We start from the raw sequence: 24,960 nt of genomic DNA, 5'->3' as shown, positions 1-24,960 counted from the left end.
CCAGGACACGGTTGGCTTTCTGGGCTGCAAGTGCACATTGCCAGCTCATGTTGAGCTTTTCATCAACCAACACCCCCAAGTCCTTCTCCCCAGGGTTGCTGTCAATCCATTTTCCACCCAGTCTGTATTTGTGCTTGGGATTGCCTTGACCCACCTGCAGGACCTTGCGCTTGGCCTTGTTGTGAACTTCATGAGATTTGCATTGGCCCGCTTCTCAAGCCTGTCAAAGTCCCTATTGATGGCAACCCTTCTCTCCAGTGTGTCCACGATGCCACACCACACCCTTGGTGTCATCGGCAAACTTGCTGAGGGTGCACTTGATCCTGCTGTCCGTGTTGCCGACAAAGATGTTAAACAACACCAGTCCCAGTACCGACCCCTGTGGAACGCCGCTTGTCACTGGTCTCCACTTGGACATAGAGCCATTGACCACAACTCCTTGAGTGCAGCCGTTTAGCCAATTTCTTATCCAGCAAGTGGTTCTTCCGTCAAATCCATGTCTCTAATTTAGAGACAAGGATGTCATGTGGGACAGTGTCAAAGGCTTTGCACAAGTCCAGGTAGATGCTTCCCTTCCCCACCAGTGCTGTGGCCCTGTCATAGAAGGTCACCAAATTTGTCAGGCACGATTTGCCCTTGGTGAAGCCATGTTGGCCATCATCAATCACCTCCTTGTTTTCCATGGGCCTTAGCATAGTTTCCAGGAGGATCTGCTCCATGATCTTGCCAGGCACAGAGGTAAGACTGGCCGGCCTGTAGTTTCCCGGGTCTTCCTTTTTTCCCATCTTCATGAGTTAGATAAGCATTTACACTAGAAGTTTCTGGTTAGCTAATGGATACACCGAATGGTCAGGCTGTGTATCCTTCTCTTGTGTGCAAAAGATTTTAAATTATTTTAATTAATTTAATTAATACATTTTAAATTTAAATGTATTAATTTCTGCTGTAGAGGCAGAAGCTCCTGGCATTGCTAGATTAAGAAATTAAAATTCTTGAAGGTATCTAAGAAGATGAGCATATATTTAAACTCTGTTGGTAGCCTATTAGTGTTTTTCAGTGAGTCATTAACTTTAAAAGGTGCATAACATTTGAGCGAAAACCCATGTATAACCTATAGCTAGTCATTGTCGAGGCTTTAATCCTTTTGAATGAAAGAAGTACCTCTTCCCTCCTTGTCATGCCTTCCACACTCCTAAGTTGCTGATATATGTTTGAAGTTAAAACTGGTTTTTGTCCCTGAACAAATGCATTTTGCGTGCAGTTTTCTTTAAAAGAAGACTGAGGTTTCTATTAGAAAAGTGGTAGATAATAAAAAGAAAAATCAAACTTTTTAATAATTAAAAAACCGAAACAGCAATGCAGCTCCCTCCCCAAACCAAAACATTAGTTAACTTTTAAGCATGTGAAACTAATATTGAGATTTTTCTAAGCAAGTTTTTGTCCTTGAACTGAATTATGATGCTACTGGCACCATTGGGTGGTATGATTTTAAAGCTCTCTGCAAGTATCTGGAGCAGAAGAGCAATTAGACCTACTTTTATTGTTTTGTCCTCATATGTAGGAAGTACATGTTTTTGGCAGATAAAGATGGCTGTAACAGAATCAGAGTATCAAGTGAAATTTTCTTATGTATTATCAAGTTACCAATAATAATTTTATGTAGCTTTTGCGGGGTTTTTTTGTTTTGTTTTTTCTCCCTGGAGTTGTTTAAGTATAAATACCACCTCCCTGCTTCTGAATTACTGAGCCTCTGGAGTACTTAAAAAGAATGGTTCTCAGTTTGGGAATTAAAATGTTCAAATGGCATATTTTACCTTGATTAGGAATTTCATTCTAATCTTATGAGTATCATTTGTCAACAGCAATCTGTATTAATAGAATTTATTATTTCAGATGTTTCAGGCATGGAGTAACTTTGTGACTTCCTGTGGTCACAAATGTTGGTCAGCTGGCCTTTAAGTGGAGTACTTCGAAATTTGTGTAAAATGCTATTCATGTTTAGCCATCCCAAGGCTAGTCTGAGCAGCAGTAACCTCATATTCTCTCTTTTTTCTTTTTTTTTTATACTTGACTTTTCAAAGGCTACATGCTTTGTGCTATAATTGGCACAGCTTTTAGGTTTTTATCTGTTTCTTAGTAAAACCAGCTTTATGTTTTTGTTTTTGTGCCCTAGTGTCTTAAGCTGTAAATAAATTATTGCTGTTGTAGCAAGGTTGACCTTTTTGTAGTGGTTGCTTTTTCTGTTATGCCTTCATTATATCATAAAGAAAACAATAATAAAATTAACTGCTGTCCTACTTAGCTATAAGTCATAATTTAAATATCATTGTAGAATTGTGAGGGAAGAAGATAATGAATTTCTGATCTAACTTTTTAAATGGTCCAGGAGTGCATTTATTTAGATTTTATACGCTGAATTAATTAAAAGAAAACACCACCACCAAAAACCAAAAAATCCCAACACCCTAAAAAACGTACGACCTAAATAAAACCCAACACCTTGTGTTTGGCTTTTTCCTTGACTCTGTTCTTGTTCAGCCTGGCAGGACTACTGGTTTGTTTTGGTTTGATTTTTCTTTGTAGTTTAAGTTGCAAATTTTCTTACTTGTTTAAACATACACAGTCAGTAGTTACTACATCAGTTTCTTCCAGATCTGTGTTTCTGGGGCTTGTGCTGTAATGGAATGGCCTAAAAGTCTCTCTAAAGAGTCTATTTCTTCATAGTGTTGAAGTAAAAGAGTATTTGTATAAATAAAACCAGAGCAACGTATGTATGTACTCCTCTTTCTGTGTACTAATATTTGTGAGCATAGGTAGCATGCCATCAGAGGTTCTGCATGCTGCAGCTGTGTAGTGTTGGCTGTGCTATATAGATCTGCTGAGTGATAAGAATATGTCAGGACTGATAATACAAAACTTGGAAACTTCATACTTATGTCAGTTATTTTGAGCAGCATGCTGCAGTGTAAAAGAGCACTGTACTAGGAGAGTAGACAGTGAGAATTGTCATATATTGTAATTTTATAACCTGCTGTGAAGTATTTTCTGGAGGGAGGGAAAAGGTGACTTGTTCTAGCTGGTCTTTATTTTTCCTTTTTAGGGGTTTTGTGGTTACTCTTTTATTTGGAAAAAGCAACTCAGAAAAATACCTTGAACAGTGTGAACATTCGTTTCTTCCTTGTACATCAGTTGGGATCCCTAAGGTAAGGATAGTTTACTGGTCTTAACTTCTAGATCAGATTTTATAACTTTGAAAATCAGAATAACACTAGTAATCAGTTTCAATCTAAGAATTGTAACCATTTCCCAAGGGTAAAAAAGTCTGCTTTTACATTTTCAGGCAACTGCAATTTGCAAGTGAAACGCTAGATTTTTTTCTTTCTTAGAAATACAAGCTTTTTAAGCATTTATGGAAAGTTTGTTGCAAGGCTTCATTATGAGAAGTGAGTAACATGTAACTGGCTAATATTATCTGTGAGGGAATTGTTAAACCATTCCTTTCTAGACTACTTGTGTGTGTGGTGTTTTTCTGGGGGACGAGTGGTAGCTCCTTCTTGCTTTTTGTTGCATGATTGTTGTGACTGTTTAGGATTGTTTCATCACGGGATCTGTAGTCTCACCAGTTTTGAGTCTTTTGATTGTTTGTGGTTGTAAAGTTGCTTGCCTAACTAAGATTAGGCTGTAATAAAATCTAGATTTATAGTACTTTATGGATGTAGAAGTTACCATCTTTGTCTATCTTTGAGACTGAGCAAGGATCCTGGAAATGCATATATAAATATGGAGCAGCAGTGGGATCCCCTTTTCAACTCTTTTCTTTTTTTCTGATTTGTTAGCAGACACGTAATTTTCATTGCTGAACGTAAATTCAGAGTTCCTAAATGGATAAATCTGCATCTGTTTAGTACAGAATAGATTCTTAATAGCCAAGAGGCAGAACTTCTAGGAATGCCTGGTTTATGAACCAATACATTTTGGCAGCTCTGGATCGTGGCCTAATCCATGTGCCCTCATCAGAACAGAGAAAACACTTTAACCCAAAGTTTGGTAGTTTCGTTACGTTTAATCTCACAACTGTTTTGACTGAAACATCCTACTTTATCTTAGCTGTCAGGTCACTATACTTCCTCTTGTCTGTGAACTTTATTATCAGTAGCACATAGAAATTTATTTTGTGATGCAACAGTATGTTCTCTAATCACAGAACTTTTTTTGTGACTGGTTCATAGCTCATTTGGTAAGTGTTTTTTTCACTTAAGTCCTTGAATCTGTTGAGATAAATCTGAAACTTAAGTATGTTAAAGTGTTGTCACTAGTCCAAATGAAAAATATAAAGTTTAAGGCTGAAAAAAGGCAAGTCAGCAGTCAGCTAATGATTCTCTTCTGTTAGTGAAATCTCATTTTAACAGACTAAGACTTCTTGTGCTGTATAGACTACAGTGCTCATATTGATTGTGGAGTGTTGCTTATGTCTCATGTTTTGAGAGAAGATTTACAAGAAGTTTTTCTGTCTTTTAAATTTCCTCTACATTGCTGAAACTTTTCTTGTGTTAGTGTTACTTTTTTGAGCTCAGTACATACATATGCTCTGGTTGCTTTATAAAATAATAAAATATTGTGGGGTTTTTTGTGTAATCCTTGCAAATTCAGTATTTTGAATTCTGATTTGAGTGTGAATAACTGACACCACTTATCTCAACTGACCTGTTTTGACTGATCTCTGGACTTAAGTTTCATAGTGCGAAGGTGTTTATTTTTAGCTGGTTTATCAAATGCTTTTTGAAGTTGTTTTCCAACTGGAATCTGTTTGTCTTCTACAATAGTGTTTTGTATTTCCTTTTTGCCACTGTATTAAAACAGCATTAGCTAGTTTAGCTGAGCTTTTCAGTAGCAGTACAAGAAGAGATGTGTTCTAACCAAAACCAAATGTGTGATTTGCTTGGGATTCCTATTTGCCATTGCTGTATTAAATTTCTGCTGACTTATCTTTGTTGGAAAATAGGTTTTTTTAACTTGAAATTGTTTTCATCTTTAAAACCACTGTGGCCTTAAGTGATCTGTCTTGAACAACAAATACTTTTTCAAGTGGCTAGTGTGTAAGTTATGCTTCTTCCATGAACCAAGTACAAACTGAATTCACCTCAATAGTGAATTATTTTTTGATACTGTATTTTGAGACGTAATCTGATGATATAGGTTCTCCGTAAGAAGCTCTTTTCCCCAAACACAGACAGAATTTTATTAATTGTTTTGAGTGGTTTTTGTTGTTAGGGGATTTTTTTAGGCTAAGATGAATGTTCAAATGCTTGATTTTAATGAAATCAGTTGTACTTCAGAGCACGAGAACTGTGGATGGAAATAATGTATAGAATGTACCAGACTCTTAAGTTATACCACAGGATTTGGTGCAGATAGGTTTCCTTGGTTGCTGGGTATTATACTTATTAGTGAATATATGATGAATGCTTAACATTAAGGAGAAATAGTTATGTACAGGGAGGTATAAAAATTGGGATTAGATTTGCTTTTCCTTTTGCAAGGCTGTTTTATATAACTTTTGTCTCAGGAATGTACTTGCTGATGCCTTAATGTACTGGCTCTGTAAGATATGTTATTGTCTGCAGGTTTATATTAAACTGTTGAATGAAAGGGAAGTTTAGAGCCCTCTGAACTGTTAACTGGAATGCTGTTTTGAATAAAAATTATAGATTCAGTCCAACTTTAACAGAAGTATGGAATATCCAGTTATTATCATAATTGATGGCTCTTATGCTTCATCCAAAAGACAATGAGTTTCTGTAGGTTGGATACAGTATTGCTAAATTACTGTGAAGTAAATTGTTATCACTGTTCCAAGTGCTAGCTGCTTTTTTGATCCCTGACTAGTCTCTGAATCTCTTTATTTTGAGTCAGTTGGTCATATGCTGTGTTAGGGATTTGACGCAGATGTGTAAATCCCCTGTGTCTTTTCCACTCATGAAAGCCTGTGACAGCAAGTATGTGATCTGGGAAATAGTGGCACAGTCTGAATGAGACATTTTTCATATTTATCGGTTACCTAGTATAGTTTCAAAAAAGGACTTTAGAATTCCTATTAGTGCAGCAAAGCAAAAGTCTGAAGTCTACTCAGTCACTGCAATTATCTCCTTGAGGAGGCTGGGTTTCTTTAGTCTGCCGCATCTCACTTTGGAGTGTATGTCCCATGCTCCTCCTAAGTGCTTCCTACCTGCTTAAAATGAAATAAGTAGGTGTCAAATTTAACAATAACAAGTGATATTAAATTCCTAACTAATTCCTACCTAATGATTTGATACTTGTAGAGTATATCAGACTAGTTGTGTATGAAGTGACAGTCAAATAAGACAGTTTTCTTCATGTGAGTTGGGTCATTCTTTTAAGTCTGTCTTCCAAGTCAGTGTCAGAAGGCCAGGCTTAAAACCAGCAATGCTTTTCAAGGGAGAGCTGCAGTCAGCTATTGTAGCTGCAGTGAAATAAAAGCAGATACACTAAAATTTAGATGTCTTCAGAGGTATCCAAAGCAAATGGAATTATAATGCGTGTACATAAACATTTAACTGGAGAAAAAATAATACGAAAGAATGGTCCAACCTCCTAGTTGGCCCTGCTTTGAGCAGGAGTTTGGACAATAAGACTTCCTGAAATCCAGACCCAAACCTGATTCTTCTGCTCTTAAGAACATTCAGATTTTTACCAAGAAACGTTGTGTATTCTCTGTGTGTCCCTCTTTCTCTTACTCCTGCCTGCTGCTTTTTTTGCTACTGCTTTTTCTTTGTGTTTTGCAAATAATGGTCTTATGCATTCAGTCCTCAGACTTCAAAACTCTGTTTTAACAGTTTTGCTTGGCGATTTGAACTATGCTGTGCTTAGTAAAAATATGTAATCATGCCATTCTGATTTTTTTTTTGGTATTTTTTTGACATCAGCAAGACAAAAATATTTTGCAAACTCATTACTATATAGCTGGAGTATTTGAATACGAGTCAACTTTATTCATATAAGAGTAGCATTGAACCATTCCCTTTTCTTGAAAGTTAAAAAATATACAGAATTTTGCAACAAAATACTTTTGTGATGCAGAGTTGGTTAAGTAGAAGGAGGAATGTTTTCTGGACTCTGGTATTTCACTGCCATTCACTGTTAACTGGTTTGAATGAAAGATACTTAGGGATAGTCATAGAATAGAAACACTGGACATATGGTTTATAATTTTTTAATTTATGGTTTTTGGCAGTTCTATGTTTTTAACAAAGTCATAACTTTCTCAATCAAAGAATAAAATCACTTGATTTTTTTGAACAATAGTGTAGGTTGTTGAGTTTATTGCAGATTTTGTCTTTAGTTTGTAGGAAGACGCTGTATTAGTGCACTCAGAGAACCACTGATAGGGTGTTCTTGTTCAGTACGTCACTTGCCAAAAGTCAGCTCTGATGAAGTCATTACTGGAGTTAACTGCTCTGACTTGCAAGTCCTTCTATAAAATAACTTTTTACCCCCTCATCTATTACTTTTTAAAGACTTCTCTGTCAAGTAGTGATTGTACAGAAGAGTAATTTCTCTTCTGGCATATGGAATAAACTGAGATGGACAAAGGAAAAAAAAAAAAACCAAACAACTGAACAGTCACCTGCCTGAGGTTGCACAGGAAGTTCATAATCAAGTAAGAACAGGGACCTTACAAATGTGTGCTGCTGTCACATCCTTCCCTCCCTCCTTCCGTAACTATTTGAATTTTATTTCCTTCTGATGTAGTATTTTAGCAAACTTACTCCTTTACTGTAAGCAAGAAGTAGGTTTTCAGGTTAGTTCCTCACCGTTATTTATTATATAGTGAAAAAATATAGATATTGTATCCTATCTACTCTATAAATTATAACAATAGGGAAAATGTTGTATGAAGTTGTTACTGGAAGTATACATAAATCATAAACAGTAGAGCTGATTTCTAATTATAGCTAAAATGTGCAAATTACGTTTCCTAATCTCTTTCAAGTGCGTAGAAGAGATGAAACGTGAAGCCAGACCTATTAAGATTGACAGAAGACTGACGGGTGCGAATATAATTGATGAGCCTTTGCAACAGGTAAGCTTGAACCAGGACTCTTTAAGCTATTTTTATTTTTGCATGCAGTGACTATGTATTATCTAAGTAGTTGAGAAACAAGTAGAAGTTGAGAAATTTTGTCATACTTGAGAGTGGTAAGTGAAAAAAACATTGAAGATGGGCCAGAATACTGGGCAATATTTGAGTCTGTTTTCTGTATATTACAGTTTCTCAGCGCAGCAGTGATGAATGCATGTAAACCAATATGTGAGTTGTATTGTTTCACTCACTATTTAAAAATCGTAGGGGAGTATGGTTCGCTATGTTAGCCTTTTAAGACTGCTGTTTTGTTATCAGGCACAAAAAACTATTTTGTGTTTTGTTGTCTTTTATTCATTAGTTCCTCTTTTTTCCTTTCCAATTTCAGGTAATCCAGTTTTCCCTGAGAGACTATGTGCAGTATTGGTATTACACACTAAGTGATGATGAATCGTTTCTTCTGGAAATCAGGCAGGCTCTTCAGTATGCACTTGTTCAGTTTTCTGCCAGGTAAGACGATTTGTATTTACATCAATACACCTAAGCAAGTGTACAGAGACCTCTGTGGGTTGTATGGTAGTAGATAAACGGTTAAGTTTATCTGCTGACATAGTTCAGTGCATTTTACAGAAAGAGCATGTAATATTTTGAGATCATAATCTAGGCACTACAGTCTTTTGCTGTTCCCTTAAGGAATCAATGCAGAAGATGTTTGTAGTTATGGTCTTTTGCAAAATGGCCTTTTCAAAGTTTTGATTAATGTCTAAAATTACCAAATAGCTTTTTTTTTCTGCAATTTGGGCATTGAGTTGTATGAATCATCACCTTTTTATATGCAATTTGTGTCATGTAAACAGCAGGGCCATTCCCAGTGTACGTCAGTCTGAAAGCCTTTGATTCAAATGTCTGTATCAGCTCTGATAACTTCTAAAAGACGTGGTCTTGCTCTTCAATATGTAAGAACAATTGGTATTTTTAAAGGAATAGTAATCTGGGGAATGAAATTATATGTCACATACGTAAATCTTTTTTAAAAGTAGGGTTGGTTCAGAACAAATGGATAGTTTGTTACTTGTCTCTTTTCTGCTGTTGCTTAATGAAGTAACAGGAAGTCAGGGAACTTGTCTCGGACATTATTTATCTTCTTTAGTGTGGCTCCTTTCTCAGCTCAGGTACCGCATGCCTTTGTGTCTCTCAACTTTTTTATTAAGTAGTGATTTCAGGTATTCATCCCAGTATGCTGATTGTTACCTGTTTTCTCTTCAGAAGAGGTCGTGAGTCACTTAAATATAATAAACTTCTTAGCAATTTTGAGGTATTGTTACCCTTTCCCTCTGTTGACTTGATCGGTGTGCTTTTCTGGCAAGAAAGGTCAAAGATTGTTACCTGTTTTCTCTTCAGAAGAGGTCGTGAGTCACTTAAATATAATAAACTTCTTAGCAATTTTGAGGTATTGTTACCCTTTCCCTCTGTTGACTTGTAAATGCAGATCGGTGTGCTTTTCTGGCAAGAAGGGTCAAAGATGGTGAGAGAGGTTTAATGTTAGGAAAAGATCTTTATAATAAAATCTTATTAATTTTGAAATAATGGAAATGCCAGGATACAGTGTTGGAAATAGTGAAAACTAGGCTACATAAACAGTACGTTACAGCAAGCAATCCTGTGCTTACATGAAATGGACCTAGCTGCCCAACTGTGATGTTTTTGTCTGTTTGGTGAAGTTGCTTCATTGAACAGTATCACACACTGGGTTTGTGTCAAAGCAAGTCAAGTTATAGCAAATTTAATTTTGTTCCCTACAGTACTATAGCTCTTCAAAAACAGCCACCACTGCTGTGCAGTTGTGTTTCACAGGGCTGCAGCAAATGATTGTTATTATTAAGAGAAAATGATCTAATGTATTTATGATCATTGTAGTTGGATATGGCTGTAGCAGTCTTAGATTAGTACCATCATCTATAATTTCATATACCCTGTGAGCTTCTGGAGGGAGTAAGTACAGTGGGACTTTTTTTTTTTTTCCTTGAAACTTGCACATTTGGGAGAATGATGTAAGGCTGCCACCTAGTGTAATTATGTATTTTGTTGATTGTGCGGATAGTGGATCTGATTGTTGGTGGGTTTAGCTGACTGCTCTTTGAGACAGCTCCACTTCTTATTTCCACATCTAGATTTTGCAGTAGACTTCACTCTCTTCCAGAGTTCCTTATCCCTTTCTCTCTCTTTGAGGGAAGAAAGAGCAGGCAAGGGAACAAACGTAAAAAAGGAAATATTGCAGAAGGATTCTGCTGTAACAAAGTATCTGAGAGAGTTCAGGTAGTAGTATACTTAGTGCAGAGTAAAAAACATCACTAACACCTAGCTTCATTAAACCTATAATGCACAAGTGCCTTTTCTGTTTGGCAAGTAGGGCATGGACTTTGTAAGAATATCTCTGGATATTTTTCATACCACTAAGTAAGTAGTTTTATGCACAGTGGCTAATTTCTGATGCTAACCTATGTGTGTTCTTGCAGATTCATGCTAATTACCTCATATAAGCTGTGGAATAAATTGTTGATAATATTAGGTTGCTTGTAGCTTCAAGTGAAACGTGTGTGTTCTCACTCATGCATATACTGCAAATTCAGAAGAAAATTATTTTGTTTAGGTGCCTTCCAAAATGCTAGAAAGTCTGACTGAAAAAGACCTGGGAAGTATTTTAGTGTTAGGCTGTAGAGTGTTTATGTCAAGATTTTTCACAGATATTTGACAATGGCATTAATCAGAACACTGTTCCAGATACTAGTGTTGACATTAAAGTAATTCAAGCATAAATATTAATGTGATGCAAGACTAGTATTTTACAATATTTGATTTGTTTTCAGTGGATAGGCAATTAGGAGACTGATTTATTTCTTTGCTTTTCCATGTTTACAATCAGTGTGGTTTTTGGCAGGGAGAAAGGAGAGGTAGAAATTTATTATTGCTCTTTGTGTTCAGGATAAAATAATTCATTTTCATGGATGTCCTTTTCTTATAGGTCAAAGGAAACAGACTGGCAGCCTTATTTCACTACACGGCTTGTTGATGACTTTGGCACTCATCTTCGAGTTTTCAGAAAAGCTCAGCAAAGAATAGCAGAGAAAGGTGATCAGATGAAAGGTAGTGTAGTGACTTAAGTATTTTTTTATTTGAGTCTGAGTAGGCAGGTATCTTACGTGTGTGAAATATATATAGCTTTATTTTATAGTTCAAATTTCTAATCTTTACAAAAAAAATGTTTCTTTCTGTATTTTATAGTTCAAATTTCTAATCTTTACCAAAAAAAAGTTTTTCTATTTTCTTTTGTATAGACCATGCTGAGGAACTTGTAGATACATTCTTTGAGGTTGAAGTTGAAATGGAAAAAGAAGTCTGTCGTGATCTAGTCTGCACTTCTCCCAAAGATGAAGAAGGTCTCTCACTATTATCTTCTGAAGTTATTTTAGTATAGCAGACAAAATTAAAATACTAACAGTTGTGTTCACAATATGAAATATACTGAAATCTTAGCATGAGACTTTCAAAGCATGATTATCTGCTACACATGTATATTTCCTCTGATTTGTACATTTTAATACTGTAATTATAGCAAAGTGTGTATGTATGTAGCTGTTCTTCTTTTCATTGGAATTGTAAGATAGAAGTGTTTTCTAGGAGGCAGGGGATGGCTTTGCAGATTCTTCTTGCTTTTTGTTAGATCTGCTTTCCTTATCACTTCTGCATAGTCTTCATTAAAAAAACCAGTTTATCTTTTTGGGCAAAGAGTGAAGGAGGGGAAAAAACCCTGCACATGTTAAATCAGGAAAATACACTGGAGTTAGTTTTTTGGTTCTTGGAATTTGGCTTTATTTGTCTTGGTTTTGAGACTTGGGTTCTGTCTGCTGGGTTTAAATTCAGTGCTGCTTATATTGAATGGTGTTACTGTGATGCTTGGACTATAAGAATATATATGACTGTCTATTTTAATTTAATTTTAAGGATTTGTCTGTTGGTTTTTATGATATCAGGTAAGATATGAAATTACATAACATAAAATTGTGCTGAGGTTTTTTTGTTTTCCCTCCCTAGGATTCCTAAGGGATCTGTGTGAGGTTTTACTGTATATATTGCTACCTCCTGGAGACTTCCAGAACAAGATCATGCGATACTTTGTCAGGGTAAGTACAGACTCTAAAAGCCATCTCAATTCTTTTGTTTAATGTCATAAAAAATTTTAGATCTGAACTGCTCTTCTTATTTTATTTTGTAAAATTGATCTAATTTAATGTATTTTAAATGCAGTACAATATTGATAAATATTTAATAGAAGAGAACATTTCTTATGTAATGTTTTTGAAGTTTCTTTTACCACTGTCAACATTAGAAGAGCGTGATAAAATGGATGTTTTTTCTTGAGACATTAACATTTTCTGTTATTAATTGGAAGGGAATGTGCTAATGCCTATTAAATGTTTAATTTTTTATTTACACTCTACACAGCAATTTTTGAATTGTTGCAGTTGTTAGCTTTATGAATAAATGTATAAAATGATTTATTATATTTTGTTTTTCAGGAAATCCTCTCCCGAGGAATTCTTCTTCCATTAATAAACCAGCTCAGTGATCCTGATTATATTAATCAGTATGTCATATGGATGGTAAGATTTATAACATTTAAAATGAATTATATTTCCAAAATGTTTTCATATAAAGCTTTATTTATATTCCTTGTAATCATGGCAGATAGATATCTGGTAGAAAAGTTGCAAATGGATATTTTGGCAGAGACAGTCAACTTATGGCTGCTACATTGGGTTTTATATATATATATGTATACACATACACACATACATACACACATTCAAACTCTATGTGTGTTATCTGTACTCTGTGTTGTGGTTATTTGGCAAAAATTGCCTGACTGACAGATGTATGACGAAGTGTAGAAGTTAAGTCCTCTGACTTAGCTGTTCAGGAGGTATGAAAGTAACTTTGGAAGTTTTTTTCAGTGACTCTTTTTATGATGTGTCCTTTAAAGCTTAAGAGGCCTCTAGAATGTCCAGTAGTAAGATTGGGGCTTTTTTGCTTCTGCTAAAGAATCTCAAGGTGATTGTTTCAGGGGTACTTGTGGTAACCCTTAATAATTTAACTGAATGTGAAGAAGCAAAGTCTTTGCTTTGGTATCTCTCTAATGCACCTGCAAAAAAATCCCCAAACTTTTAAAAGTAGTAATACATAGTAAAATTAACATGAATAAAATATTCACACTTTAATTAATGTTATTGATTTTTTGCAAAGCAGCTTAAAACTTACCCTTATAGTTTATTGTCCCTTATAGGTCATGATTCAAGTTTGTTGGTTTTTTTTTTCCCCAAGTTATTTCTAGTTTTACTCATATATTGTGTAGTGTGCATTCAAGTGTTACGCTGAAAACACTCTGATTTCAGAGTAAATGTTCTTATGTGTGGAATGAATTCACGTGTGTGTGTACGATGTTTCCTTCATTCCAGCCACTTCCATTTAATGTAAAAGTTTGCACATTGCTTTTCCACAGGAACCTAGCTTTAATAAGAAAAATACTGCTGCTCATATGGACCAAGCTTTTCAATTTTTGTTTTGCCTTTCCTCCTACGCATGTTCTTTATTTGTAACTTGGCCTCGTTCTTTATTTACTAAGGACTGCCCCCGGCTGCATCCAAAGATAGAATTTTGAGGTTTTTATAAAGCTTTCTGTTATGATGGTGATGTCCCAAATATTAATTTTCATAATTGCTTTCTGAGATGAGGAAGGAAATGTGCTGGGGGAAAGATAAGGAAAAATAAATGCTTTCAGAAATGTAACCTAAGTCTTATGAACTGAAGATTGTTGCAGAAATTCAGTTCAGAAGTAGAGATGACTGAAATAAATTCTGGCTCCTTTGAGAACCTTTGACATAAAATCAGATTTGAATGAAAAAAATCGGTTTCTGAAAATGAGAAGTTTAATTCCATGTTTCTAGGCATACCACAGTTCAATACTAATTCTCTTGCTATAAAATATAAAGCTTAAATATAAAATTAGAAGTTAATCCAAACTTGTCTCTCTTCACTGTGAAATTCAGATCTTTACAAAATATTTGAAGTTCAGGTATTGCTTGTACTATTACTTTTAAAAGCAGGTTTCTAGGAAGAGTTTCAATTAACTTTGGTCAAAGGTATCCAGTCTTCATTCTTTCTGCTCCATGCAACTCATGTCAATGCATTTCTGCAGTACAGACCAAATATTACCTTTCCATATAAAGTGAGCATTTATGAAACATGTGGATGAAGTGACTGTTTTTGGCTTCAGATGGTAAAGACAGTGTTAGAACTCAACCCTTTGCACCTGCGTGCACATGCTGTAAAGCTGCCAACCTTCCCCTGATCTTCATGCTGTATTCACAACACAGTTTCCAGTGATCTTGGCAGCACAGCAGGCTTTCTTCACTTGTACAAATTCCTTTGAGTCCCCAGGGCAGGTCACACTATGCCAATACTGGGAAAATAGTATTTATTGAAATATCTTAATAGTATTTACAAGGGTATCTGAATTACAGTTTCAGAGAGGATGTTAATTCGGTAATTTCTTCTTTTCCTTTTTTTTATTTTTTTTTTTTCTTCCCTGGTCGGTTATGGTTACATTTAATTCTTTTTGTAATTCTGTATCTTAAGAAGCTGTTACATTGGGAACATGGAGGGGACCTTGGCAAAGACGAAGCCTTTTTAGTGGTCTCACCAGTTTCTGCCTGCTTAGCTGCGGAGATGGGTGATAGCAGAAGAAGGTTGATGGGGTTTTGTACAAGATCTTCATTAAGTAGGCAGACGCACTTTCCATGTGTCTTTGTTGTACTTCTTGAAAACAGAAAATACTGTTGTGAAATAGGTGTTGACTATGTGCATGCCTCCTCTTTCTTGGTCCATGTCAAATTTTAGTATCAAAAAGGAAGGTTTAGAAGCATTAGAGTGTTTTCAAAATGTTACTTTGCAGTGCTGTATCAAAATAATTCATTTAATGAAAAATCATGTTGTGCTTTTACCTCTTTTGCATTATTCACACTGCAAACCTTCTGTTTCAGATTCGTGATTCCAACTGTAACTATGAGGCCTTTATGAATATTATTAAATTAAGTGATAATATAGGAGAGTTGGAAGCAGTGAAAGATAAAGCAAGTGAAGAACTGCAATATCTTCGATCTCTAGATACAGCGGGAGATGGTTAGTGCTGTCTTATTTTACAAAATATGACATTTGCTAGCAAGATCTCTGAAGAATATTAAAAAAAATATTCTGATGCAGCATAGTATAACATATTTTGTTATTTAAAAAATAAATTATATGTGAAATGTTAAAACTGGAATCTTCATATCTGATTTTTTTTTTTTAAATATATACTAATTGGGTGTGTATAATCCCATTAAATTGAAACCTGCCTAAGTGGTGCAAGTATTCAGTAACACTTTAGGCATTAACGGGTAGTCATTTAACAGTTAACCTGAAAAAGGAAAGAGAAAACTATTTGTTCTTGTTCACTTCTATCAGTAAAGTATTTAAACTGAAATAAACCTTCTAAGCTGATGTGTTTAGTAAGTCATAGTTCACTTTTTGTATGATATTTTTAGAGTGTTTCTGAACAAGAGTTTGTTTACTTATCTGCATTGCTTAATCCTCTTTGTTTTTGCTTTCAGATATCAACACTATAAAAAATCAAATAAACAGTTTATTATATGTTATTAAAGTATGTGATTCAAGAATTCAGAGGTTGCAGTCAGGAAAAGTAAGTGTTTTAGAATTTTTTTTTAGTTCTGAAAGAGAAGCTGCAAATGACTTACTAGTTCAGTCTTGCTTTTTAATTCTTGTGTTTTGAAACACAACTCGTATGCAGTTCTAAGAATACATTATACAACTGCAGTTAGTCTTGTATTTGCATTTTAAGTATGGAAAGAATTTCTAAAGGTTCACATGTTTAGAGTTTTTTGGATTCTGGCTTAAGTAGTTTAGGTATGTCAGTACATCTTAAAGCTATTCTTATCTTCTCAATACAAGAGTTAAACTTACATTGATGCAAAGCATCTTTGTATTTATACACCTAGATTCAGTTCTTTTTTGCTGCTCCAGTGCATACCTTGTGTGTCTCAAACTTAGTTTTCAGCAAAGATCTCTTTTCTTGTTGATAAAGGTACCACTTGCTGATTAATTTGCAATGCCTTGTAGACTCCATGTGTTGCCTGTTGTCAGACATGTTTGCCTCTTTAGGTATGAAAAGCCTAAGGCAAACTGGATGTCAGATTTGAGAACCTCATGTAGTTCTGTTTGCTGTTTTTCTTATTTTGTTTTATATTTTAAGGCTAACAGAGTCAGTATCTTTGATTAGTTTCTTGACTCTCCTAATGAGACTTAGATGTGGCTCCAAGGTAATGTATTCTTGTGCATATTGACTGTTAAAATGTTTAAGGATTCTACACCTGGATCTGGAAGCATTGCTGTAATACTGAGAAGTGTCAATATAACAGAATAAAGTTGGGCAGAGATTAATTCTAAGTTGTGGTGACCTGCACCACCTCAAATTCTGAAATTAGTTCATCCTGTTAATTAATTTTCATGCTACCGTCACTGGTTAGGGATTTGGAGTTAATTTGACGTATATAGTATTAGATCAATGGCAGTGTTAAAAGCCAGATTCCCATGTAACAGGAATCATCCATGTCGAAGGCAAATAGTTATGAGAACATGACCTTATTATCTAGATCTTCACTTATTAGTGACTATGGAAGTGACTAACTATTGAGAAGGCTGCTTTATTATCTGTAATGTAAATTTTTTTTTATTCCCTCTGGTTTGTGGTAAGCAGAAGTTTTAAAAGCTAATTAAAAAAATATAGTCTATGAACACACTGAACTGTATCTTACAGGAAATAGATACTGTGAAACTGGCAGCAAACTTTGGAAAACTTTGCACAGTCCCTCTGGACCATATCCTAGTAGACAATGTTGCACTACAGTTTTTTATGGGTAAGTGTTCATTTATCTGATTTTTTTTTATTTATAAAGAATATGCTAACTCACAGGACTGTACACGTAAAATATAGGTGTCTACTGAGCACTAAATGTGTATAAGCCACTTGCCAGAGGGAACCAAAACCTTTTTTGCAAATCAGTCCATAATTAACTGTTCAGAACACCCTACTCATTACTTCCAAAGCTTGTATCAAGCTTGTTTCAATACTGATATCCCTGTAAGACTGTTCTTGCAATGTTTCTTGGTCTGTTATTTCACAAGTTTGTTCTGTTCAGAACAGAATCACTGCAAGAGCTGCTTAGTGATTTATAATTGGTCTCACTGAAGCTAATGAAACAAATGACTATAGATGTTAGACTGAAGTTTAGAGGATTACAAGGCTACTGAAGGTTGTCTATTTGAGAAGCTAAAATACAGTAGTAGTTTGTGTACTATTTTAGGTTTATCATATAATCAAGAAATTGATAGATTAAAATTGTATGACTAATTTTTAGTACTTTCTAATGTTTGATTCTCTTCTGTGAATTAATTGGGATGCTTATGGTCATTACTAAGAATATCGATCAGTTTTGTTGGTGGTGATAGTCCTTTTAATGCAGTAGATGTACGTGATTTGTTAAAATTCTAGTTTGAACTTCTTCTCAACTCGTATCATGCTGTATAAGACTGTTACATCCATATGGTAATGGTGGATTCACTTTTTACATATGCATTTTAGGATTCAGTGCTTAGTTCCTAGACTTTGCTCCCAATTTTACCGATTATCACCAACATGTATATAGTACTTTTCATTTTTTGATTCTAGATGACAAGTATTCCAGATCTGTAACCAGATCTTCCAGCTCCATATGTAGTTAGCATCACAGAGAATTCTTAGTCTAAGATGCACAACAGTAACTATGGTTATCTGGTGGCTGTTTTCTGTAGATTACATGCAGCAGACTGGTGGCCAAGCACATCTGTTTTTCTGGATGACAGTGGAAGGATACAGGGTTACGGCACAGCAACAGCTGGAGGTACTTCAAAGCAGGCAGAAAGATGGAAAACATCAGACTAATCAAACTAAGGGTCTATTAAGAGCAGCTGCATTTGGAGTTTATGAGCAATATTTATCGGAAAAGGTAAGAGTAACTTATGCATTGTTTGGAATTTGTTTAGAATTTATTCTTTGCACAAATGCTTCTTTGGTGCTTGTGGCTACGTTAATATGAAATGGATGTGATATAGCACAAGTTGTTTTAAAGTTTTTATTTAAGCTATTACTGTGTATCTTCTCTCTCCTTTGTCAAGCAGTAAGAAAATGTCTTTCTCACTCCTTCTCCATTTAAAAAGGCTCATACTGGCACTGACTGTCCTGTCAAATGCACTGAATGTGTTCCTCAGAAGCTGACTTTCTAGAATAAAGATAAACTAGAGAAAATGTGAAGACAGAATAAGAAATCCTGTCCCTTTGTGTGTGCTGTCCTGTCCTCTTTTTTTCACCCTGCCCTCCTCCCTGACCTCCCTCCAAGAGGAAATGTTTTCAAAAAGATGCAACTCAGTATTTGTACAAACTTGGATTAAGATTGGGTTTTAAAATGAAATAACTTCCAGTACCTCTCTACAATTTTCTGTAAAATTGCTCAAATATCACTGCTGGGTATCTTTCAATAGGCTAAGCTTGAGTGCTACCAGTGGTCTTGTAACAACGGAGTCCTCTGTGTAAGAAAACACTCGTCAACTTGTGTTAACAAAGCATCTTTGTTCTCAATTTGTATATGTATAAAAATCACCTCTCAACTCACTGAAGAGCTTCCCTTAACAAATATAATGCTTTGCTTTCTGCATCATTTCTTTCACTTTGGTTTTTCACCTCCGTAGTCTATCGATGTGGTGGGCTTTAGACTGCAGAGCTTGCTCTGATGGGTTTTTGAGCTGGCTGAATGCTCACCAGTTTGAAGTCAGAAGCGACCTATCACCAGAGCTATTCCAAAACCGATAAACACAGCTTCTCAGTTGTGCTTAAACTATCAAGTGGGCTATGTTAGGTCTGGTTCAGTGCTGGCTCCTAGCCTCTGTTACAGAAAATGGGGAAAGTGTGTGAACTTGGGCCCATCTAAAAGAATGGTTAAAGGGCAGTGTCTTGAAATATGTCATACAAAGGGATGACTGGGAATATGATGGCCAATGTAGTTAGTATGCTAGTAGCTTTACTGTAACAGCTACTGTTAATCTCTCCAGAAATTGACAGAGTTGAGGTACCATTAGCCTTTCCTCAGAGGTTTCAGGACTTTACTTTCTTACTGGCTTATTCTTCATTTCTGAATCTAGATCTTTCTATTCATAAACAAATAAAATCTGTTTTTAAGTCTGAGTAAATCTGATTTAGGTATTGCTTCAAAATAATGTACATCGAGTTTTTGAGGTGATTCTTAGTGTTTAATCCTGAAACTTTTGAGTTTTAATACAAACTCTGAATTTAATTTTGGGGGAGCAGGGGTTCTGACTCCTGTTGTGTGTTCTAACCAGTTTTGGAGCATCAAGATGAAATTTAGTTTGCTTAAAGAATTGCAAAATTGTATTGGGTTTTATTTGTGAAAACAGAAGCTTGCTTATTTTTATACAGCGAAAGTTGATTTAGATCTCTATGACAGGCATCTCCAAGAGTTAATATTGATGACAACTTAGTAGCAAAGCTGGCAGAAACACTGAACCATGAGGATCCAACACCTGAAATCTTTGATGACATTCAGAGAAAGGTATACTCTTTTTGTCTTGTGTTTCATAAAAACTGTTAAAGGCTATAGGGTATTAAATGTCACTATGACCACTGAAAAAGGAGGAAGGAACTCAAATACCTGAAACCTTAAAACCTGTTTTACCATTTTCCTAGGCTATAAAAATCATACTCTAAATTGCCAAATTGTGCTTAGCCATATGTAGCCCATGGTTTTCGAAGCAATAGAGATTATTATTTTTGTTTATGTACCTATTTAAGAAAAGGTGCTTAAGTAGAATAACGAAGTGGTACAATTTTGGTCTGGTTTTAGCTCTCTTTTTCAAAGGTGGGTGTAGGCATGTTACCATATTAAAATCTATATTTCTTTCTAGAATTTAATTTGACTGTTGTTTCTGCAAGCCTGCACAGTATAGCACTCAGAAGCAGCAAATACTGAAGATAAAACAGTCTTTTTACTATGTGCATATGCAGAATTTGTAGCTCAAGTCTAATATATATATATGTGAATGTCAGTAAATTATATACCCAGTCTGAGAGGTTTTTATTTTAGGTCATTAACTTAATGTTCTCATTCGTGCTAAAAATTAGTGATATGAGCTGTAGAACTTAGAATCACTGTATTGTACTTGATGCCCACATTTAAGACTAATGAAAACATCTTGTGAAATCTGAATTGGTCAAAGTGTTACAAGGGCCTTGCATGCGATTTCTGCTGAAGAGCATAAATTTCTCATTTTTTAGAAAAGAAATTGACTTTCTCAGACCTGTGTGAATTTTTTTTTCCATTCTTACTGGGTGGTAGCACTTGTACAAAGTGTTCCATGAAAAAAAAAAAATCATTAAAATATTCTGGAGTTGACATGAATATCCAAACATTGTGAATTAATTCCTACTACATATGGATACATGTGTGTATATGTGCATATACTGTCACTGTTTAGGCTATACAGATAAGTCTTTGAGGTGGTGTAGTTAAATCTTTGTGAGGTAGGGATATGCTGTATTGGCTGAACTGGAAATTTTCAGTCAAGTAGTATGGGGTGTCTTCCCTCCCTTCCTTTTCCTTTTCTCACCTCTCCCCCTAAGTGTTTGCAGGTCTACATTTAAAGTTTATCAGCAAAGGACTACTCAGAGGTAACCTGTTGTGAAATGGGTAAAGACCAAACGTGTATAGGGCAATTGGATGATTTAGGAGGAGAGGAGGGAAACATTTACAATTCACATGCTACAGTTCACATGCTTCCTAGTCTCACTAGTTACAAAGGTACTTTCTGAGACTGTATTAATACTTCTAGCACAATTAGTTCTTGTAACCTTTCTGTTAAGAGTAAGCCTGAATTGAAGTTTCACAGACTCACATTAAGTTTTTAAAGGCAACCCAGAGACACATAATGGAACATAGATACATGTTGGTCAAGTAGGATTTATGAAAGCTTGCCTGATGAATTGAAAAATGTAATAAGTATTTCTAAGGTTGGCATTTTTGTTTCAATAAGGTGTATGAATTGATGCTGCGAGATGAAAGATTCTACCCTTCGTTCAAACAGAATGTGTTGTATGTGCGTATGTTAGCTGAGCTGGATATGCTGAAGGATCCTAGTTTCAGAGGATCAGATGATGGTGAAGGAGGTGAGCTCTGTATCTGAAAGGGGGATTTCTGGGACCATTCTTCTGCTTTAAAATGAAAAACAGAAAATTATCCACACTGTTTTTGAGAAATCAAAAAGTTCCTGTAGTATCTCTGGTTTTTAAATTGTTTCCTCCTTGTGTTTTTTTTGTAAATTGTTTTGGGAGTCAAATAGTGTTTTTTCTGTACTGACTTGATTAATCTCATTGAATTTTTTGTCAAGTCGTGGTAACAAGTGTGTTGCTAAAATAAGTACATGACTCTAATTCTCTTTTTTTTTTTTTTCAAAAATATTTGAAAAACTTGTTTGTTCTGCAACATGTTGGATTGTTTTAATACATAACTATATACTTTATCTCAAAATAGAAATTGAAGTGCATAGGAGATGTGGCTTTTTAAAGCAATTAAAATCATTCTTCTTGTACAATTCTGATGGAAATTGTTTAACTATTAAACTTCGTGTGGTGATATAAGATTAAAAAGGAATGTTCTCTGGAGTATTTATTTCATATCTATAGTTGTATAAACTTACATACTTTTCCTCTAGGTGTCTTTATTGGAAACTTGTAGTACTTATATATTGGGTACAACACTTTGTCCAATGCCACAGTTGTCCATTATTTTCCGCAGTGTTTTGTCTTTGCATTTTTATTTCTTGTGTGTGGCCCTGCAGTGGAGAAAATCTTCTAATGTGTTTTTTCCTTTCCCCTTCCACACTGATCCTAGAGTCTTTTAATGGGTCTCCCACTGGCAGCATAAATCTGGTAAGTGCTTGGATTTTTTTTTTTTTTAATTATTGATATTTTTTCTCCCCCAACAGAAGGGAAAGTGGTGTAAAATAATTTTAATTATGAATGTTTGAGATTTTACTTCATTGCAGTTTAGTTTGTGAAAAAGTTTTTGAATCAAATTGAAACACACAGAAGTTATCAATTAATCTGTAAGATAAAACTATCCCTTCTGTATTTTCCCCTATGTTTAATGAAATTTTGCATTGTTTCTCACAGAAACAGTAATAATTTATAGTTAATTTACACAAAGCATACTTTGGAGTTACATAATAATAGGTGAAAACAAATCCTTTGAAACTGAAATCTCAGGATTAAATTCTAATATACTGTAAAATGAGGCATTAGATTTTTATAGGTTGATCTATTTTTTTGAGTTAGGACTTGATTTGGAAACATAAAAGTGTCTGGAGTTTATCTATTCAAAATATGAATCTTCTAATCTGACCAATTTCAAGTTCAGTTTTTGGTATTATTTTTTTAAAGCAGTTCTTGACTGGGTCAGTTTGTCAGAACCTTTTCTTTGTCACATGAATGTACCTAAATACTTAAACTATGCTTCTGTGTGTACTAATGGTTGCATATGCATGAAGAGAAATGTATACTTCTACCTGACTTTTTTCAAATAATCTGTCCCTCATTGATCTCATTAAGTTTAAAATGTTTTAAAACAAGAAACAAGTTACAGTTATTTGAAAAGGAAGAATCATAAAAATTTTGATGTATCTCCTCCCCTCCCTTTTATTTGTTTCTTCAGACTATATGTAGCTGAGCCACAAGATGTGCAAGGTTCAATTGTGCATATGAGAGTATTTTTCCAAATATTTTAGTTTTAGAAAGATTTGCAATCTGCATGCAATTTCCTGGTTTATGTGATTCATAGGCCTTTCGAATTCACTCTTGGAAGATGCTGTAGCTGCTTAGGAGTTCCAGTGCATTGGTTAGATCATGCTTGCACACAGAGGAATGGAGTTTATTTTGTAAAAGAATGTATTTAGTATAAATGTAAATGTGTTTCCATGTGGGGGTGGTTTGTTTGTGGGGTTTGTTTTGGTTTGGGGGTTGGTTTGTTTGTTTGTTTGTTTCTTTTTGAGGTTAGGACTTTTTTTCCTGTTGTTTTCCTCTTTAGATTTTGAAATAGGAAGTAAAGGGGAGCTTTGTAACAGGTCAGCTGGTACAATTTACACAAACTGTTAGATGCAAGAAGGAAAACTTAGTTTAGCCATATTTTTTATAAATTTGCATACAATTCTGGTAACATTTCACAAGGCTTTCTTTTAATTGACTAATCTCTTTTAAAAGATCTTTCAAATATCTCAAGTACTTTTTCTAAGAATGCGCTGACATATCAAAGTCATATTTTGTGGATGGGGATTTGTCATTGCAATGGCGCTTCTGGCTGTTGTTTTTCTGCTGCTTAGTTTCGTGTGGCATTTGGAAACTAAAAAGGTATTAAAGCCCTTACTGAGCACTGTTGCAGTACAGATAGGTGTTTGCGTGGAACACTTTGCAAGTCTTGATTTTTGCTGTTGCTGTGAAACGTATATCTGCAGAATGCGACACTTACTGTTTTTATAAAGAGTGAAGAACATTCTAGCAGAAATGCACAATAAAGCTCTGTTTATGCAGAAGAACTTTTGCTTTCTGCAGTCCATATTGTTCAGGGCTGTTCAGGCTGTTTTCTGTGCTTTTACAGGTGTTTGAATACTGGTAGATTAGTTTTTCCTGGCTGAATTCCACGGCAAGAGTAAATTTATGTACACATAGTTTAACTCCCTTGTGTTAGTCAGTTACGTGAAGAAAAATAGACCTTGGAGAGGTTACTTTCAAAGGCCAGGGAATTTCTGTACTCTTAGCTAATGACAATGCATTAAATAATACTAGGTTGTGGTGTGGTGTTTTTGCTTTTTAATTAACTTGTGTTCCTGTGAATATACCTAATGTCAAAGACATTAGGTCAGACTAAATGTAAACTGTCTGTTGTGTTATCGGTTTGAGTTTCAACCATTTAATTTACTTGTACTAATTGTTGCTGTATAGTGCCTTGCCACAGCAGTTGAGTGTTTCCTACTGTTTCCATTATAAAATGCATCACCTGCAGTTTATACTTTCACCGCAGGAATGTATTTTAAGATTATTTGGAAGAGAGATTCAAAACTATTTTCAGGAAAACTTATTTTACAAAAATATCTTAATTTCTGCCTTTTAATTTGACACGTTAATCTACTATATTAAACCAGTAGCATATATTTTGGGGATATAAAACCATTGTAGAATATCTGTACACTCTTGCAGATTTCATGTAAATGGTTCCGTAATATAAGCCTTACATATTGCTTTTTCTTTGAGTAAATAGAAGGAGTTACACAGATGTTACACATCCAAGACCTTGAATGGCAGCAGAAATGCCTGGGTTGAGCTTCTAGCAGTCATTAGTTTATGTCAACTAGAACCTCATTCAGTTATCAAGAACAAAACTGAACTATCAGAGTGGCAATGAAGGGAGCAGGAAAACAAGAAATAATTATGCCTTTTAAAAAAATTTAACAGTACCTTAATGTCAGTATTTCATAGCAAACAAAATATAAGAGCAGTTGGCTGTTACTTGTCTTCTTTAATAACATCCCTTCCATCTTACTGATAATCAAATCCTAGACCTCTCAGAATATCAAGCACTTAGCCAAGCTTC

At 35.0% G+C, this 24,960-nt stretch overlaps 1 protein-coding gene across 1 annotated transcript in view; it reads left to right on the top strand.

Moving 5' to 3' along the window:
- Nucleotides 1–24,960, top strand: part of SNX13 (sorting nexin 13) — a 45,569-nt gene that overhangs the window by 2,869 nt on the left and 17,740 nt on the right. The window contains exons 2-15 of the mRNA XM_010081283.1: nucleotides 3,101–3,203; nucleotides 8,012–8,101; nucleotides 8,490–8,611; nucleotides 11,124–11,245; nucleotides 11,437–11,538; nucleotides 12,194–12,282; nucleotides 12,679–12,762; nucleotides 15,199–15,337; nucleotides 15,808–15,896; nucleotides 17,031–17,130; nucleotides 18,065–18,258; nucleotides 19,771–19,875; nucleotides 21,353–21,485; nucleotides 22,210–22,247. Coding sequence (XP_010079585.1) covers nucleotides 8,024–8,101; nucleotides 8,490–8,611; nucleotides 11,124–11,245; nucleotides 11,437–11,538; nucleotides 12,194–12,282; nucleotides 12,679–12,762; nucleotides 15,199–15,337; nucleotides 15,808–15,896; nucleotides 17,031–17,130; nucleotides 18,065–18,258; nucleotides 19,771–19,875; nucleotides 21,353–21,485; nucleotides 22,210–22,247 — 1,395 coding nt within the window. The 5' untranslated portion in view covers nucleotides 3,101–3,203; nucleotides 8,012–8,023. The remainder of the gene's footprint in view (nucleotides 1–3,100; nucleotides 3,204–8,011; nucleotides 8,102–8,489; nucleotides 8,612–11,123; nucleotides 11,246–11,436; nucleotides 11,539–12,193; nucleotides 12,283–12,678; nucleotides 12,763–15,198; nucleotides 15,338–15,807; nucleotides 15,897–17,030; nucleotides 17,131–18,064; nucleotides 18,259–19,770; nucleotides 19,876–21,352; nucleotides 21,486–22,209; nucleotides 22,248–24,960) is intronic.

Source organism: Pterocles gutturalis, unplaced genomic scaffold (genome assembly GCF_000699245.1).
Source record: "Pterocles gutturalis isolate BGI_N339 unplaced genomic scaffold, ASM69924v1 scaffold14669, whole genome shotgun sequence".
Lineage (NCBI taxonomy): Eukaryota > Metazoa > Chordata > Aves > Pterocliformes > Pteroclidae > Pterocles > Pterocles gutturalis.
This window is presented reverse-complemented; position numbering and strand designations above follow the sequence as displayed.